General features: G+C 42.1%; 1 protein-coding gene across 5 annotated transcripts in view; it reads right to left on the reverse strand.

Moving 5' to 3' along the window:
- PIEZO2 (piezo type mechanosensitive ion channel component 2) overlaps positions 1 to 19,688 on the reverse strand; it is a 760,979-nt gene that overhangs the window by 214,581 nt on the left and 526,710 nt on the right. For all 5 annotated transcript variants that reach the window (XM_033934096.1, XM_033934094.1, XM_033934095.1 and 2 more), the window contains one exon: positions 16,926 to 17,091. In XM_033934096.1, coding sequence (XP_033789987.1) covers positions 16,926 to 17,091 — 166 coding nt within the window. The remainder of the gene's footprint in view (positions 1 to 16,925; positions 17,092 to 19,688) is intronic.

A 19,688-nucleotide genomic window follows, 5' to 3' on the forward strand; every position in this document is an offset into this window, starting at 1 on the left:
GATGGATGCCAGACCAATGGGAGTGAAGGGAGAGATGGAAGAGGGAGGCATAAAGTTTCTGGAAGGAGAGAAGATGCCTTATAGAAGGGGCAGAGAGAGGGTAGATAATAGATGAAAGGAAGAGAGTGACAAGAAGATGAGGAAAGCAGAAACCAGAGAAGACAAGGTAGAAAAAAAATTATATTTATTTATTTTTGCTTTAGGGGAGATGTATCGCTGTTTCTGTGGTGTTGCATTGTATGCAGAGTCCAGCTTCTTGGTGCTTCAGTTTAACCTTTGTCTACGTATTTCTATTTTACCTCCCCTTTTACAAAACTGTAGAGCGTTTTTTAGCGTTGGCCGTGGTAACAGCTCTGGTGCTCAGAATTCTATGAGCGTCTGAGCTGTTACCACCTTGGCTAAAAACCACACTACAGTTTTGTAAAAGGGGGAGGGGTTAATTTGTGATTGCATATTCCATACTAGGCAAAGGTGTTTTCTGTGTTCCAAAAGACATGGTTTTCTGTTAGGATTGACTGTGTAGGATTGATCTGTACTAGTCTGGCTTGTTTAGTTTTACAATGGGTGTACTGATGTTGTTCTGCTCACTGCAGTATGCAATATGCTGCCGTTTCCTAGGTACACTGTTGTGTGACATGTGGATTGTTACTAAAAATCATGTTTTTCATACAGATGGGGGAGGAGTGTCAAAAAATGATGGGACCCGGGTGTCACATATGCTAGGTATGCCACTGCCTGGAAGCAACCTGTGAAGCGGCTAAACTTATCAAGCTCTGAAAAGGTCTTGGAAACCTTTATCCAATTAAGGTTGGTGTTTGATCCAGGTGAAGTTCTATGGTGTTGCTTTCCCAATATTTGAGGAGTATGGCCAGCCCTTATTATAGCTTGTATCAAAAACACTAAAATACACAGACATTCTGTAGATCAATATTATTAGTGCATTTTGGAATATCTACTGGGATGGCAATCTCTTTATACTTTGGAAAAAACATTTGACTCATCAGGAATTTAGGCAATATTGCATTTTTTTTCTTAGTAAACAATATCAACTATTATAGTCTTGCATAAATCAGTCTGCCAAAAGACTTCTACTTGCAAATAAGTCATGATAAAAATAGTTTTTGTCAATGGAGATCAATTAAGAAATGCTTTTGTATATATTGCTTAACTATGATCCTTGTCCTACAATTGAGGATGGAATAGACATGCTGAACAGGCAGACATTCTGAGTGAGTGCTATATATGCAGAGGCCAAAGGCAGGAGGTCTAGGCTTTGTCTCCTTCATTGTCCTACAGCCATTTTAGTAATAAACATTAAGAAATGGGCTTAGTGTGTTTTAACACATAAATTTCCTGCATGCTGAGCCAATTTCTAATGTGGCCCAAAAATAGGGCTTTTTTTTTTTTTGTATTTGCAGGTCCTGTGCTGATTTCCTACTAGCATGAATATTTTTGCAGGTCTTGTATGCTAAGTGCTCCCACATTAACTCTGTGTTATCAAGTTACTACTACTACTACTTATCACTTATATAGCGCTGAAAGGTGTACATAGCACTGTACATTTTGACATTTATAGAGCTTATAATCTAACTTGGACAGACAAGAAATGACATAGAGGGTAGGGGATGCAGAACCCAAGGTGAGAGGAGTTAGGAGTTGAAAGCACTCTCAAAGAGGTGGGCTTTTAAATGGGCCTTGAATACTGCCAGAGACGGGGCCCGCCTTAGGGATTCGGGCAACTTGTTCCAAGCATATGGTGCAGCAAGGCAGAAGGGACGGGGTCTGGAGTTGGCAGTTGAAGAGAAGGGCACAGATAGGAGGGACTTACCAGATAAGCGGAGCTCACAGGGGTGGGTTGGGGGAGATCATAGTGAAGAAAGATAGCGAGGGGCAGCTGAGTGAGTGCATTTGTAGGTCAGTAAGAGGAGATTGAATTGTATTTGAAAATGGATGGGAAGCCAATGAAGTAACTTTAGGAGAGGAGTAATGTGAGTAAAGTGGCTCTCCTGAAATATGAGTCATGCAGCCGAATTCTGGATGGACTGGAGAGGAACGAGATGGTAAATGGAAGGCCTGAGATTAGCAAGTTGCGGTAATCTAAGCACGAGGTGATGAGTGCGTGGATAAGTGTTTTGGTAGTGTGCTCAGAGAGGAAGAGTTGGATTTTGGTAATATTATAAAGGAAGAAGCGGCAAGTTTTAGCAATATGTTGTATCTGGGCGGTGAAGGAGAGAGAGGAGTCAAAGATGACCACGAGATTACGAGCAGACAAAACAGAAAGGATCAGAGTGTTGACCACAGAGACGGAGAATGAGGGAAGTGCAGAGGTAGGTTTAACGGGAAGATGAGCAACTCTGCTTTAGTCATATTCAATTTTAGATGGTGGTGAAACATCCAGATGGCAATGTCAGACAGATAGGCTGAGACAGTTTCCAAGCACTTGTGCAAATAGTGCACCTTGGGTTGGATAACGTTGCCACACCCCCTCCCCCCAAATAAAAAAGAAAATAAAAAAAAATAATGCATGATTAGTGCGTGCTGACAGGAAAATTATCACAAAATGCTTTCAAGCACAGTTACTTACTATAACATGTGTTATCCAGGGACAGCAGACAGATATTCTCATATTTGGGTGACATCATCCACGGAGCCTGATATGGACAGTGGTAAAGTGTACTGTCACTTTAAGCTTTTAGCAAAGTTTCATAACTTCCCGCACCATGCATTCACAAGTTCCTTCCCACCTGACGCTGGCCTGTGAGATCATCAGTTCTATGCCCAAGTGAAGAAGCCAAGTAGGGGAGGTGGGTGGGTTGTGAGAATATCAGCCTGCTTTCCCTGGATAACATCTGTTACGGTAAGTAACTGTGCTTTATCCTTAGACACATAGGCAGCATATTCTCACATGTGGGACTCCCTAGCTTTAGTAAAGGGATGGCGGGAGAGTTGGCCTCTAAGGAAACAGAAACGCTTGTTGCCTTGCAAGAAAATAAAGTATATTGTCTGATACGAGTAGATGGAGGTAAGGGAAGGAAAATAAATAAAGACTAATCTGAAGAACCCTGTCCTCAACAACAGGAAAAAGGAAAGAACCCAGGGAAAACTATATGAATAAGGTTGTAAAATAATAGGCAACCTCATATTAGCAGGGGAATCTAAGCATAGGTGAGGGAGAAGCCATAAAGATTCAAGAAGAAAAGAATAAATGGATACTGGCAAAAGTACATATGGACGACCAGACCAAAAAGAGCAGTTAAACCAGTTGTGTCTCAGGTAGACACAGATGGGTAGTGAAAAGGAATTTTGCCAAGTAAAAAGAAAGCATGGTTCCCATTGAATAGAATAGGTTTATAAGAAAAAGGAAAAAAACAGCCTAGTAAGAAGAGAAAGTTGTTACTATGGATTTTAGAAAGAAATAGTGGCAGACTGGAGGCAAAGCCACATGCTAAAAATGCTCCCCTTGAGGGCTGTGAGAAAGCTCTGGTATGTCTTGAAAAATGAAAAGAGCCAGTGCAAGGATAGCAGAGAAGAAGTAACATAGTAACATAGTAGATGACGGCAGATAAAGACCCGAATGGTCCATCCAGTCTGCCCAACCTGAATCAATTTAATTTTTTTTTTTTTTTTTTCTTCTTAGCTATTTCTGGGCGAGAATCCAAAGCTTTTCCCGGTACTATGCTTGGGTTCCAACTGCCGAAATCTCTGTTAAGACTTACTCCAGCCCATCTACACCCTCCCAGCCATTGAAGCCCTCCCCTGCCCATCCTCCTCCAAACGGCCATACACAGACACAGACCGTACAAGTCTGCCCAGTAACTGGCCTAGTTCAATATTTAATATTATTTTCTGATTCTAGATCCTCTGTGTTCATCCCATGCTTCTTTGAACTCAGTCACAGTTTTACTCTCCACCACCTCTCTCGGGAGCGCATTCCAGGCATCCACCACCCTCTCCGTAAAGTAGAATTTCCTAACATTGCCCCTGAATCTACCACCCCTCAACCTCAAATTATGTCCTCTGGTTTTACCATTTTCCTTTCTCTGGAAAAGATTTTGTTCTACGTTAATACCCTTTAAGTATTTGAACGTCTGAATCATATCTCCCCTGTCTCTCCTTTCCTCTAGGGTATACATATTCAGGGCTTCCAGTCTCTCCTCATACGTCTTCTGGCGTACATTTTCGTCGTACTTCTCAAGAGGTATGCTTGAAAAAAGGGAAACCAGCAAAGAAGTTTAATAATGAAATGGTGAATGGGCAATGGGAATGTTGCCCATAGGGAAGGAAAACAAATGTATATGCAAAAACCGGCCTCATCTTCTACTGAAAGAAGAGGAGAGTAGTGAGCTCAGAAACTTGAGGATCGAGTAAGAGATATAGGACCTTTTCCTATGTAAAGGAAGGAATGGTGGAGAGAAGAGCTACCATGACTCTGGTTGCGAATAGTGGAGACGAACAGGAAGAAAAACACATGTAACCAATGGAAGTGAACTGTTGAACGATCGGAGGACAGTTCCATTCTGTTCCCATTTTTTTCTTTTTCTCCTTTTTGAGATAAGAATAGAAAACAAAACCAGGCAGAAAATGCAAGCCTTTTGAAGGAACTGCTTGATAAGAAATTATTAAAGTTTACCTCTGAACCAGAGATATCAACTGAAGGTGATGTAATTCTGCAGCGTTAAGGCTGACTAAAAGGAAATGTAAAGAGGCAATGTGCCTGTGTGTTAGAGTTGCTTCATTGATCTTTATTGAGAAGCAAGAGGAGTAGGCAGGGCTACAAAAAGAAAGTGGCCATGAAGCAATAGAGAGAAACAGAGTAACCGTGTAACTAGAAGGAAAAAGTATTGTTGCACAGATAACGTGAGTAAGAGAAACACTGAAATGAAAAAAGGGCTGGCGTGCCAAACGAACCTGGAACCTAGATGTAATTTACTTAGATTTCAGCAAAGCCTTTGATACGGTTCCTCATAGGAGACTCTTGAACAAACTTGAAGGGCTGAAGTTAGGACCCAAAGTGGTGAACTGGGTTAGAAACTGGCTGTCGGACAGACGTCAGAGGGTGGTGGTTAATGGAAGTTGCTGGGGCCGATCCTGTTCAATATGTTTGTGAGTGACATTGCTGAAGGGTTGGAAGGAAAAGTTTGCCTTTTTGCGGATGATACCACGATTTGTAACAGAGTAGACACCGAAGAGGGAGTGGAAAATATGAAAAAGGATCTGTAAAAGTTAGAGGAATGGTCTAATGCCTGGCAACTAAAATTCAATGCAAAAAAATGCAGAGAAATGCATTTGGAGATTAATAATCGGAAGGAACCGTATATGCTGGGAGCTGAGAAGCTGATATGCACGGACAGGGAGAAGGACCTTGGGGTGATAGTGTCTGAAGATCTAAAAGTGGAAAAAAAACAGTGTGACAAGGCAGTGGCTGCTGCCAGAAGGATGCTGGACTGTATAAAGAGAGGTGTAGCCAGTAGAAGGAAGAAGGTGTTGATGCCCCTGTACAGGTCGTTGGTGAGGCCCCACTTGGAGTATTGTGTTCAGTTTTGGAGACCGTATCTGGCGAAGGACGTAAGAAGACTTGAAGCAGTCCAGAGGAGGGCAACGAAAATGATAGGAGGCTTGCGCTAGAAGACGTATGAGAAGAGACTGGAAGCCCTGAATATGTATACCCTAGAGGAAAGGAGGGACAGGGGAGATATGATTCAGATGTTCAAATACTTGAAGGGTATTAATGTAGAACAAAATATTTTCCAGAGAAAGGAAAATGGTAAAACCAGAGGACATTCTACTTTACGGAGAGGGTGGTGAATGCCTAGAATGCACTTCCGAGAGAGGTGGTGGAGAAGAAAATGGTGACAGAGTTCAAAGAAGCATGGGATGAACACAGAGGATCCAGAATCAGAAAATAATATTAAATATTGAATTAAGGCCAGTACTGGGCAGACTTGCACGGTCTGTGTCTGTCTGTATATGGCTGTTTGGGAGAGGATGGGTTGGGGAGGGCTTCAATGGCTGGGAGGGTATAGATGGGCTGGAGTCGGTTTTGACAGAGATTTCGGCAGTTGGAACCCAAGCACAGTACCGGGTAGAGCTTTGGATTCTCGCCCAGAAATAGCTAAGAAGGAAAAATTTAAAAAATTTAAATTGAATCAAGTTGGGCAGACCGGATGGACCATTCGGATCTTTATCTGCCATCATCTACTATGTTACTATATGCTACTATGAAAGTTCACTAGCCCAGTGGAAAAGAACTGCAGACTCAGTAAGAGGTAGTATTTTTGCATTGTAGCAACAGAAGGCAGAGAAATGATGGAAAGCACATATTGCTGGAAATTTTAATACCAGCTGAAAACATGTGATGGAACTATGAGTGAAAGAAACCAGACATACTGTCGTGTGGGAATGAAAACACTAGTATCACACAAATAAATGCTCAGAGTAGCCTTTGGAACCCTGAAGAAGAAATACATAGCAACTACTGCAGACAGAGCAGGGTGCCCAAGTAAAAGAAATAAGTAAAGTGTAACTTGGTAGAAGAAGTGGCTACGAAACCAAGATCACAGGATGTGAACTGTAGCAATGTCAGAGGACTGAGATAGATTTTGATTGTAAATCCCTTGGATTTTAGCGTACCGTAGTCACCACCAGGCCATTTCAAATTGTGCAGCTGGTGGAGAGAGTTTACATGCTCCTGGCAGTAGGCAGGAGGGGAGCTCTGTTGTTTCCTCATACTGTGAGCCAAAGAGAAGAATGGAAAGTTAGGAAAGAAACTCACATTAACAGATAAAACATAACACATCAGTGGGGTAGGGACTTGCAACTAGGGTCTAGATGTCCGGATTTCCCCAGACATGTCTTCCTTTTCGAGGACATGTCCGAGGGTCTGGATGGTTTTCCAAAACCCGGCACTTTATTCAGATTTTGAAAAGCTTCCTCGAAATCGCATCGAGGAGGACATCTGTATATGCGTGGATGTCACATGATGATATCACATGCATGTGCATGTGACATCTTTGCGTCACATCCATGCATGTGTGGATGCTCTCCTGCCCGATGAAGCAGGCAGCGGGGCCGGGGCTAGGATGGGACTGGAAGTAGGACTGGAGCGTAACAGGGTGGGGATGGGTGGAATGGGGCGGTTCTGGGGGGGCGGGTGTAGGGGTGTCCAGATTTTACTAAATTAAAATCTGGTACCCCTACTTGCAACTGATAATAGAGCTGAAGTGGGAGTTAAACCAGGGTCAGTCTACAGTTCACTGCACATGACCACTGAGTGACGGTTCTTGTATCTGTTCTCAGGTATACTCCTTAGCAATATAACAGTGATCACTGCATGGTACGGTTTAATATTAAGATGGGTATAGCGAGGACTCATTCAAAAGCAAAGGTTCTAGACTTTTAAAAAACTAATTTTGTTCGGATGGGGGATTACGTCAAGGAATTGTTGCCTGGATGTGAATGTCTGGAGAAAGTGGAAATGCAGTGGGCAAAACTGAAAGGAGTAATTATAAGAGTGACAAACTTTTGACTTCAGCGGATCCAGAACACTGCGGCTAGGTTGATCTTTGCAAAAAGCAAATTCGATCATGTTTCCCCACTTTTATCAAAACTTCACTGGCTTCCGGTGATTTCTAGGATTCACTTTAAATGTACCTGCCTAATTTTCAAGATCCTACATGGCATTCTTCCTCCCCTAATCCTACTATTCTGGAATTCTTCGAGACCTGACACTACCAGATCCGCCCACAAACTCAAACTATCATTCCCCTCGTTAAAAGGCGTCATGTATGCAGGTAAATTAGGGAAATCCCTTTTCTTCAAATTCACTGAGCTTTGGAATAACCTCCCTGACCCGCTGCGGAACCTAGGCTCATTCCAATTATTTCAAAAACATCTGAAAACCCAGCTTTTCTCCAAAAAGTAAAGCTATCTATTTAAAATGTAAAGCTAGCTATCCTCTTCATAACCTCTAATTTCTTATTATGTCCTTCCCTCATTTATTGAATTACCTGTAAACCGTGCCAAGCTCTATCTTTATGGAGATGATGTGGTATACAAACTTAAAGTTTAGTTTAGTTTAGTTTAGTTTAGTTTAGTGTGAGGAAAAGAAGGCCACTTTGGTTCTCAAAAGTAGTAGCTGAGAAGGTAAGGAATAAGAGGTTAGCTTTCATAAACTTACAAAAGATCACAGAAAGAGGAAGACAAGCAAAAATATCTGGAAAAGTTAAGAGAGGCTGGTCATGCAGTCAGGAATGCAAAGATGCAAATGGAAGAAAAAATAGCTGACACAGTAAAACGAGGAGACAAGACATTTTTTAGATATATTAGTGATAGGAAGAAGTGAAAAAGTGGCTTTTGGGAGACTCAGAGGTGAAGGGGAGAAATATGTAGAAGCTGATAAAGAAAAGGCTGAATTGCTTAACAAATATTTCTGTTCTGTGTTCATAGCTGAAGCGCCAGGAGCAGGACTGCAGAAGACAAGCGTGAATAGTGTTGGAGGAGTGGTAGACCCTGATTGATTTTCAGAGGGTTGTGTTTGTGAGGAGCTAGCTAAAATAAAGGTGGTGCTGGATGGTGTACATCCGAGGGTGCTGAAGGAACTTAGGGGAGCTCTGGTGGCTCTGCTGACTGATCTTTTCAATGAGTCAGGAGTGGTACCGGAGTACTGGACAAGGGCAGATGTGGTCCCTCTCCACAAAAGTGGAAGTAAGGAAGAAGTAGGGAATTATAGGCCGGTAAGTCTGACTTCTGTGGTAAGCAAATTAATGGAAATGCTTTTAAAACAGAGAATGGTGAAATTTCTGGAATCCTATGGATTACAGGACCGGAGGCAACATGGATTCACTAGTGGTAGTTCTTGTCAGAAATCTGATGAATTTCTTTGATTGGGTAACCAGAGAATTGGATAGAGGAATGCACTAGATGTGGTGTATTTAGATTTTATTGTTAATCCAAAAAGAAAATACAACTGAGAGAAAATATTTCAAAAACTAAATCCTCAAATCACATATAATATAATTAATACAAGAGATTTTTAAATAAACCAAATCACTACTTGGGTGTGATTATATGTGATGATCTTAAGGTGGCCAACAGGTTGAAAAGGTTACGGCAAAAGCTAGAAGGATGCTAGAGTGCATAGGGAGAGGTATGGCCAGTAGGAAAAAGGAGGAATTGATGCCCCTGTATAAGACTTTGGTGATACCTCATTTAGAATATTGTGTAGAATTCTGGAGGCCACACCTTCAAAATATATAAAAAGAATGGAGTCTGTCCAGAGGAAAGCTACCAAAATGATGTGTGGTCTTCGTCATAAGGTGTATGGGGACAGAATTAAAGATTTCAATCTGTATACTTTAGAGGAGAGGAGAGATATGTGAGAATATGCTGCCTGCTTGTCTAAGGATAAAGCGTTTTATAGCAAGTCTTTTTCCCACATTAAGCATGCATTAGAGCTTAATGAGGCTTAGTAAAAGGGCCCCATATTAAACTGGAAAGTAATATAATGAAGAATTAAGGCCCCAGTATTCAAAGGCACTTATCCAGATAATGGCAGCCAATAACCAGTTAAGTGCCCTAGGTAGCCCTGTGTGTGGATTTTCAACAGCACTGTCTGGATAATGCAGGGGCAGAGTGAGAATGCAATGTGGGCATTTTGGCCAACAATAAGAAGAGTGGCAATATTCATTCTGCTATCAGTATAGTAATCTGACATTCTAAATTTATCCAGATAGCTATCCAGAGAGCAGACTGAACATTGTTGCTATCTATTAGTGGAGGCACTGTCTACTCTATACATATACGAGGGGGTGCAAACAAGTTCTCAGCCTAGTCAATCAACTTCCTAAACTCTGAGTGTTATTTTGCCACTGTAGCTGAAATGAGTGTTAATTTATTTCATTAAGAGCCAATTTCCAGAAACAAAATTCTATGTTTTGACATTGTTTCAGATCATTGATTGAACCATATCCATGTCATTCTCTTCTTGGTTGGGCTGAGAACTTTTCAGCACCAATAGCCAACCCCCCTTCCCCTCCACCCCCCGCCTGCGTATTCAGTGCCACTTGCTTTATGTGAATAATTTAAATACCATGGTAAGTATTAAAAAAAAAAAAAAAATGCTGACCACAGTGTTTAAAAATTGACCTGCATGATCTCTGGGAAGAAAGAATTCAAAAGAAATAGGCACAAGCACAACATCTATCTTTTACCTGGCCATCTTTTTAATTTTCTATCTATCCCTTTCTCCTGCTCTCATCTGGTCTTCTGTTGCTCAACCAAGCTTTTCTCTCTCTGAGATCCCAAGTTACGCAGTTCCAGACTGGAGAATTTGGGACAGCCCTGGTTTTGAACTTACATCCTAAAGCAGTGTGAGATTTGTAGTGCCGGCTTGCCCATTGAATTCAGTGCTGCAAGTCCAGGACTATCCCAAAATCTCCAGTTTGAACCTGGATAACTTAGCATCTCTCGGCAGCCTAAAGGCTGGGGAACCGGGTTCAATTACCACTACAGCTTCTTGTGATTCTGGGCAAGTTACTTAATCCCCCAAAATATTATAATGCTCCTGTATCACTCTGTGGTGCAACCTCATCTGGAGTATTGCGTTCAATTCTGGTCTCCTTATCTCAAGAAAGATATAGTGGCACTAGAAAAGGTTCAAAGAAAAATGACCAAGATGGTAAAGGGGATGGAACTCCTCATATGAGGAAAGACTAAAACAGTTAGGACTCTACAGCTTGGAAAAGAGATGGCTGAGGGGAGATATGATTGAAATCTACAAAATCCTGAATGGAGTAGAATGGGTACAAGTGGATCGATTTTTTCACTCTGTCAAAAATTACAAAGACTAGGGGACACTTGATGAAGTTACAGGGAAATACTTTTAAACCAATAGGAGGAAATTTTTTTCACTTAGAGAATAGTTAAGCTCTGGAATGCATTGCCAGAGGGTGTGGTAAGAGCGGATAGCGTAGCTGGTTTTAAGAAAGGCTTGGACAAGTTCCTGGAGGAAAAGTCCATAGTCTGTTATTGAGAAAGACATGGGGGAAGCTACTGCTTGTCCTGGATTGGTAGCATGGAATATTGCCACTCCTTGGGTTTTGTCCAGGTATTAGTGATCTGGATTGGCCACCATGAGAACGGGTACTGGGCTTGATGGACCATTGGTCTTACCCAGTAAGGTTATTCTTATGTTCTTAAAAAACAACAACAACCACCCTTAGATTATGATCCCACTGGGGACAGAGAAAGTACTTGCATATAATATGTACAGCACTGCATATGTCTAGTAGTGCTATAGAAATTATTAGTAGTTACCCATATTTTCTTGTAAAGTTTCCTATCTCACCTTTCTACTTATTCATCTCTGTCTTGAACTCATATGTTCTTACATACGCCAAACCTCTTTTTTTCTATCACTCTTTTTCTCAAGCATTTTCTCTCCTGTATTCTTTTCCTTTTACACATTTGACACTACTCTACTTCTTCAGCTAGTGTAGTATGAAAAATGCTGTCTAAAGATATCATTGAGCCCAGCCAGAGGTTTGCAAGGAAAAAAATCAGTTGAGAGAATTAGCAGATTGCAGGCCAGCACCTGAAAACTGTTGCCTGTACGACTGCTGCTAGCAATGGAGAAGCCTTGGCTAAGATGAGTCATTCCTTTCACCTTAAAGAATGTGGTTGGACACAGACTCATGGGGAGGATATTCTTGCAGGAAGTGTTTCCGACTTGTGTAACTTCAGAAGCTGTTGCCAAATTAGATGGACAAGACTCCATTTTGGAATGGTGTTTGTTTCAATTGGGAGTTCTTTCTTCTAAGCTTTTGGCATTGGTCAATGTTTCCTTGTGTAATTGGCTTGGACTGATGCAAAATTTAGATAGAAATAAAATCTTCCAAGTGTCTAGCTTTCTGAAGTCTATAATATACTGTCTTTGTGAAATGATTAAGCATTGCTTTCCACAAGCAATGCCACTACTGGCTAAAATACGTTTTTTGCCCATTAAGAAATGGTTATCATCTTTACAGGAATCATTAATTTTGGTGTCAATAGCATGGCAGTAGTCCCGTGGCATGGCTGGCAATGGCCAATCTACCCTTTCAGACTCCCCCATCCATACGATTTTCTCCCTCATCTGATTTGAACCCCCTACAAGATCATCTCTCAGAATCACACCCCCCATTTCATCCAATCCCCCCAAAGACCCTTCCTACCTATCTGATGCTTTAAAGCCCTCTCCCCCCAAAACACATTGACATTTAGCCCCATCCATTCCTCAAATCCCCTCCTCTAACCGCAAGGCAACTCTCCCTCCAGCTAAACAAATTCCTCCCTTTGAGAATCCTGGGACATGACCAATGGCTATCCCTGGTGGGCTAATGGAAAGAATGAGAACAGTCTCTCTCTATGCTCTGACAAGCAACTTTCTGTCATGGGTAGAAATGCTGCATTTGACTGCTAAGGTTAAAACTACTCCAAGTCCTACAGTTAGGGACAGATTCCAAAAGGCAGGTGAAGGACTTAGGAAGAGGGCAGACATGCAGCCCATCAAGGAGATTTCTACCAAGTCTAAACAGGCTATTACACCTTCCTATTATTCTTTTTGTAGAAGTCCTGAGCAGAAGCTCTGTAAACCTCAGAGAGCACAAACTAGTGTATAGGAAGGATTAACAGGAGAGGTGGGGCTAAGAGAGCTCAGCAGTAGCTATATAACCAGGGGTTGCTAAAGGTTACCAAGCAGGAAGAGAATGGGCTGGAGATAAATTAGAGCTAGCTGTGAAACTGAAGAGACTGCCTAGAACACCCAAGCTATGAAACTGAAGAGACTGCCTAGAACACCCAAGCTATGAAACTGAAGAGACTGCCTAGAACCAGTGCTCCGAGGGATGGCACAAGCCCTCGCATGAGAGAAGCCCTCCTGCTTCTTTACGCTCCAGAAACTCTTCATGAAAGGAGAACCAGATTGGAAAAGTGAAAGTCCTTAAGCCTGGGTTAACAGAGAGGGAAAGGGTGGGGGATGGTAGAAGTTTTGAAGTCATCCCGAGAGACTGTTTTCCCACAGCCAGGAATCAGAGAAGGGCTGTCAGGGGAAGAATGTTTAATGGAAATAGGACACAATGACTATCTTCAGTGACCCTGAGTATAGCATAGAGTGGAACTCAGCTCCCATTACTGACCTACAAGTCTGTTCATTCTGCTGCCCCTCAATATCTCTCCTCTCTTCTCTCTCCTTATACACCTCCCAGAGAACTTCATTCCTCAGATAAGCCACTCTTAGCTTTACCCTTCTCGTCCACTGCCAATTCCAGACTTTGTTCCTTTCATCTATAGTAGCTGCCCCCTAGGCCTGGAATAAATTACCTGAGTCCGTCCATCAAGCCCCTTCCCTTGTTTAAAAGAAGACTGAAAACCCACCTTTTTGGTAAAGCCTTCAATCCATAACCCTACTCCCTAATGCCCTCCAACCCAGCCAGCAGATTAACCGTTCCTCTTAACTGTATCCATGACATCCTACTTGTCTGTCTAGGCCAGAGGTGTCCAACCTTTTGGCTTCCCTGGGCCGCATTGGCCGAAAAAAATGTTTCTGGGGCCGCACAAATGTGCAAATGCTGCAGCAAGACAGAGGAGGGAGCCGGCAAGACAGTAAATACCCGAGGGCAGCAGAGGAAAACACTGCATCGCCCTCAACTGGGGCAACACAAAATACTTCACGGGGCTGCAGGTTGGACACCCCTGGTCTAGGCTATTTAGATTGTAAGTTCTTTCGAGCAGGGACTATCTTCTTTGTGACTGTACAGTGCTACGTACTTCTGGTAGCACTATAGAAATAATTAATAGTAGTAGTAGTATGTGTGAATGAATCCTTATAATGTGGAAAGGAGTGTTTAAAGTGAATGTAAAGGTTGGTTCTACGATACAGTATGATATTAGAGAGAATGAGAGAAGCCTCTGAGATACGCAGAAGGGCTTGGCTGTGTGTGTGTAACTCATATTTAAGGCGAATCCCTAAAAAAGGAAAGAGGGTAAAACTAAGAAGCGTATCCTTTTGTTTGATGCACTTGATAAGGGGATTGGGGGGGATAGAACCAACTATTTAATAAAAGACATATGTCCCCTGCACTCTGACCAGGTTATAAAGCAGATGCCATATATAGAATTTGGGAGTAAGAATTTGTGTAAATTTGGGAGTAAGAATTGTGTGGTAAATGTGATGTCATGTGGCAAAGGCCTGCCCTCTCAGTAAGCGCAAGATAGATGCTGGGCATTTAGGCCATAAAAGTGGATGGGTCAATCATGCGACTGCGCCGTTTAGAGAATTGTGGCTCCAGCAAAGGTAGGCACCGTAAATGTAGGCCAGGGTTTTCAAGGTGCCTTTGAGGTGAATTGCACCTCCAGAGATATACAGTGGCATTAGGCACCAGTAGGCACCTCTGGAGATGCGATTCTGACACCATTATTTTAAGCACCAGCAGGCGCCTTGTAATTTCTATTAAATTCGCTTTTAAATGGTGTTTTGGACTTAATTTAGGTGCCGGTAGGGTCCTTACAAGTGCCTCCATTAAGGCACTGTTTATAGAATATGTGCCTTACTGCATAGGCTTTGCACATACTGTTTTTGCAATTAAGTACAAAAAATTACTGCATTTTAATAATTAAGAAACTCCACAAGTACTTATGTTGTGTTTATAAAACAGCCCCAAAGTAGGCACCTACTTGAACGTTCTAACTGACCTGGTATAAAATTACCTTGAAAATATATTAGAATAGTAAAAGAAAAAGATATCACCTCATACATTTTTGTATTAGCTTTTATTTATCAGTTGAATATGTCTAATTGTCATGACACTTGATGATAAGGGACAAAAGTGTTCAGCTTATTGCAAGAAATTATGTAGTACTCCAACATAATGAATGGTACGAGATACCTATGAACATTTAGTAAACCCCAAGGCAAAAGAAGATCAAATGCACAGATTCTCTATTCTACCATCAGTGTATACATGTAATTCAAATCACCAAAAATTCAAGAAAGAAGAGTGGGACTAGTACATACCAAAAATTGGCAGATAGATTTTGCAAGGCTACGGAAAAGCATTAACAACTAGCAAAGACAGCATCAATATATGGTTACATAAGAACATAACATAAGCATCGCCTCTGCTGAGTCAGACCATAGGTCCATCGTGCCCAGCAGCCCGCTCCCGCAGTGGCCCTCCAGGTCAAAGACCTGTTAGTGATCATTTACATACAACATTTTGCCTTGTATAGTATCCCTCTAACCATACCCCTCAATTCCCCTTTCCTTGACTGTATATCTTGAATTTTTGGATATGTGTGTGTTAGGCTTCCCTGTCTATTTAATGGAGTTCTCTTCAACTAAATGTAGCATGTTTTTTTGTTAACTGCCCTGATCCAGTGAGGCTAGGTGGTATATCAAGCTTTTTAAATAAACAGTAAACAATTTTCTAAACTGTGAGATCAGGTGCTCCCAGGTAAACTAAGAAAGCATGACAGAATCTCTTACAAGCTGAGCAAGATGTATCAATAAATGTGTTTAATTCAACCTTTTGAGACAGACTGGGATACTACAGTCATCTCACGATGTTTGAGATCAGCAGTCAGGAACACCCAGCCCACACATTTCGAACATGCTGGCAGGGGGTAGATACAGAGAAAGATGGGTCTGCAGTGGAAATGAATGTTAGAGAAATGGGGTAAAAGATTGATGGACAGATGCAGGGAAAGAAGAGGGGGCTTATAGTGGGGGTAAGAGAAATGCAAAGGAGAGGGGTGCTTACAGGGTAGATGAATGCTAGAGAAGTGAACTAAAAATCAGGGAGGCAGATATAGTAAAAAGGAGTTTGTAGTGGGGATCAGTGCTAGAAAAGTGAGGTAAGAGGCAGAGGGCATTTACTAGGAAAGAGAGGGGAGTTCACAATGTAGGTTATGCTAGCAAATCAGGGTAAGAAACAGGGTGCCGATGCAAATAAAGGGGATAAAGAGAGAAATAGAAAGTTTGTGGAGATAAGGGCTTAAAGTTGGAAAGTCATAGAAATCATGTGGAAATGCAGGAATTGCAGGTAGAGGAGATATGAGACATGGAAAAGGACTGGAAGGAGAGAAGTAAACAGAGCGAAGAGTAGATGAGAAAAGCTATGGCAAAATGAACAGATACTAGTAAAAGAAAAAAAAAAAAAGGATGCTGATGAGAGAGATGAAGAGGGTGAGGGAAGGGAGGACAGAGCTTTGGTACTTGATAGTGGCAGAAATAGAAGTATAAAGGGGACCTGACCGTTCCATTCTCTCTGCTGAAACATGCAACATGTATCTTTTAAAATATTCAGAACTATTAAACTAAGGGTTACCATATGGCTCCAGAATAATGGAGGATAGATTGAGACATCCGGGTTTTACTCAGTTGAAAGTAATGGAAGTAAAACCCGGATGTCTCAATCTATCCTCCTTTTTTGGGAGCCATTTGGTAACCCTAATACTATTATTCTGAAGTTACACTACCGATTTAAAAAATTGAAATAAACTATACTAAATATTTTATTATTTAAAAATGAAGTTTTAAATACCTATTTTCAAAATTCACTTTTCTCTCACTCTTTGTTTTCCTTTTTACCCCCCCCCCCCCCTAATCCTCATATGCCAGAATTCTGGTGATATGCATCACAGGCCTTTACTGCTTCTAGAATCAGCAAGACATAACTACAACTAAGAAGTCAGTTATGAGTTCCTTCATAACTCAACTAGTTGAAATGCCATGGATGAAGCCTTGTATTTACCCACTGTTCTTAACAGTTCACTAAACCTTGAACTGGAAAGTTCCATTACTGATCCCAGTTGACGATAATTCAGCTATGGCCACAGATCTGAAAAGCAAGCATTACTGGTGTAATCACAAGAAGATGCAATGTCTTTACCTGCAATGAATGAAATCAGGGACAGGATTGTGTTGACTAAACGATGCTGCATCCAAATTCATACAAATTTCCACATTATCCCCTGCCATGATTCTCACTGCTGCCATATTTTCTTCCTCAAACGTTTGCCTCTGTAGGGATGCACACAGCAGTAACATAAAATCATCTGCCAAGATGAAGACATTACAATGAAAAATTAGTCAAATCAAAAGCACACAAAAACAAAACAGAAATTTGTATAGATCTCATCATGTTTTGCAACCAATACACTGGCAAAGCTCTAGATGAAGTTTTTTAAAAAACTTTTTATAGACTGCTCAACTAGCAGCTAATTATTTGTATAATTAACAGTGATGTGCAACAGATTTCCCTAGCGAGCATTGGAGCTGCTTGGATAAATCTTATGAAGTTGAAATTTGTACCCCCTTTACCCCAATGAGTAAATTTTATTTATTCAAATATTTTATTTTAATTTATTTACCCCTCCTTTAACAAAAGCGCAGAAGAGGATTTTAGTGCCGGCCGGTACGCTGAATGCTCCATGAGCGTCACACCATTCAGCACACCAGCCGGCGCTAAAATCCTTTTCCACACTTTTGTAAAAGGGAGGGTTAGTTAGTTAGTAAGTTTTATAGCCCATTCTTCCTGAGAAGCTTGGAACGGGTTACAGCATTGCATGCATAATATAGACTGGTATATCAAATTACATACAGTTACAAGCCTCCTGCAAAAATATTTTCCCATGTTAAAAGAGTTGATGCTGGGGGTAGGGCTGGAGGAAATCCTTGGATTCAGCAAAGCTTTATTCATCCAATGCCCATATTCTACACTGGCTGGATCAAAACAGGTGGCAAAGGGCAGGATGTACAACCTGGTAAAAAATGCCAGGTTGGGAGCCATTTTGTTTTGCCAGGCTTTGCTCAGCACAAATAGTATGCAAATTAAATGCAGACTATTTGTGCTGAGTAGCCCAGAAAAATGAGGAGGAACTATGCCTGGTGCCTGCACAGAAGAGCTAAGCAGTAGGCACAGCTCCTGATCGCTGGAGCTTGTGAGTTTTTTATTAAAGGGTTTTTTTTTTCTTTAAACATCTGATATGGATGTGGTTATGTGAGTGTGTGTCCCACACCTAACAGCTGCATTCTGACCATGGGCGCAGACATACACTCACATAACAGATGCACAAACTGCTACCGGCAGCTCCAAAGCTGCTGCGAAATTTGACCCAGTAAGAGGTGGGCGTTATCATCTGACTATTACAAGGAGTACTCATTTTAATACATTTGTATAGGGTTTTCAGTGGCTGCTATCATGATTAGTAAAAGCCCTCTTGAGCAGAGGAGGCTGAGCTGTCTTGCAAGTAAGACTGGCTACACCCAGTCTTACTTGCATGGCAAGCTTTTGAGAATCTCCCCCAAAGTTAGCACAACAAACTTCCCTAAAACTATCCATATAATTCTCTCCAATTACATTCAGTGACAGACCTATGCTGAATAATAATAATCATCATAATTTTATTTTTATATACCACCAAAGCCATGGTAGTTCGAGGCGGTTTACAACAAGAAGAGCTGGACAATAATTACAATGAAGTCGTCGAATACATGTGGATAGGGCGGGTACAAGTTGAGTGGGAGAAAGTCAGAGTGATAGACACAGTGTAGAGCAGTGGTCTCAAACTCGCAGCCCGGGGGCCACACGTGGCCCGCCAGATACTATTTTGCGGCCCGCAGTCTGTACTAGTGCTGTCTGCTCTTTGCAGTGTCCTCTGGCTTCCCCCCTGGCCTCCCACTCTTACCTTTAGATAATTACCGCAGCCTGCAGAGAGGATTGCTGGTGCTGTAGTGATCCTTGCAGGCTGCCGTCGTCCTCAGCAGCATGCTCCCTCTGCCGCGATCCTGCCCCTGACATCAGAGGGAACATGCTGCAGAGGCCAATGGCAGCCTACAAGGAACGCTACAGCACCGGCGATCCTCTCTGCAAGCTGTGGTAATTAGCTGAAACTAAGACCGGGAGGCCAGGGGGAGGCTGGAGAACGCTGCAAAGAAGGGGGAACATGCAGACTTTTGGGTGGGGGAGGGGGGAAAGATTTATAAACTATAAAGAGTTTTACTTCATGCAAAAATGTCATTTCTTTAATAAGACATTAACTATTTTTTTCTGCGGCCCTCCAAGTACCTACAAATACAAAATGTGGCCCTGCAAAGGGTTTGAGTTTGAGACCACTGGTGTAGAGACATCGAGTACAGATAATATAACCTTCTCACTAAGGGGGTTTAAAGCAGTGCTGCACTGCGGCATGCAGCCCCGCTTGAAACCCGCAGGCTCACACTGCAGGGAAGGCGGCAGAAATCCAGCGCTCGAAGCAGAGCAGGAAAAAAAGTGGCAGCGTGCAGGGCGGCAGTGGAAGATCGGAGCAGCCAAAAGGAAAGGAAATGTAGAAGTTCTCTGTAAAACCATCATGTGTTATGTTATACCTTTGGAGATCAGCACGGGGTGCATTTATTTTAGTTCACCCACAGCTGAAGAATGGTTCCACAGCTGGATTCAAGGGAGATCGGGGCAGAGTGCAGGGTGGCAGGGTAGCAATGGAGCAGGAGAGTTGGCAGAGACGTGTGCGTCTGGTCCCCAGCAGTTGCTTCTATTCTTGATCAGCCAGCCCAATCGGTGCCCCAATTTTGTTTGGTGAATCACGATCCTGTCCACTTTGCATGCGTTTCTCATTTGCATGCACGGATTTGAAGTGGATCGCAGGAGAGGTTA

Source organism: Geotrypetes seraphini, chromosome 2 (genome assembly GCF_902459505.1).
Source record: "Geotrypetes seraphini chromosome 2, aGeoSer1.1, whole genome shotgun sequence".
Taxonomy (NCBI): domain Eukaryota; kingdom Metazoa; phylum Chordata; class Amphibia; order Gymnophiona; family Dermophiidae; genus Geotrypetes; species Geotrypetes seraphini.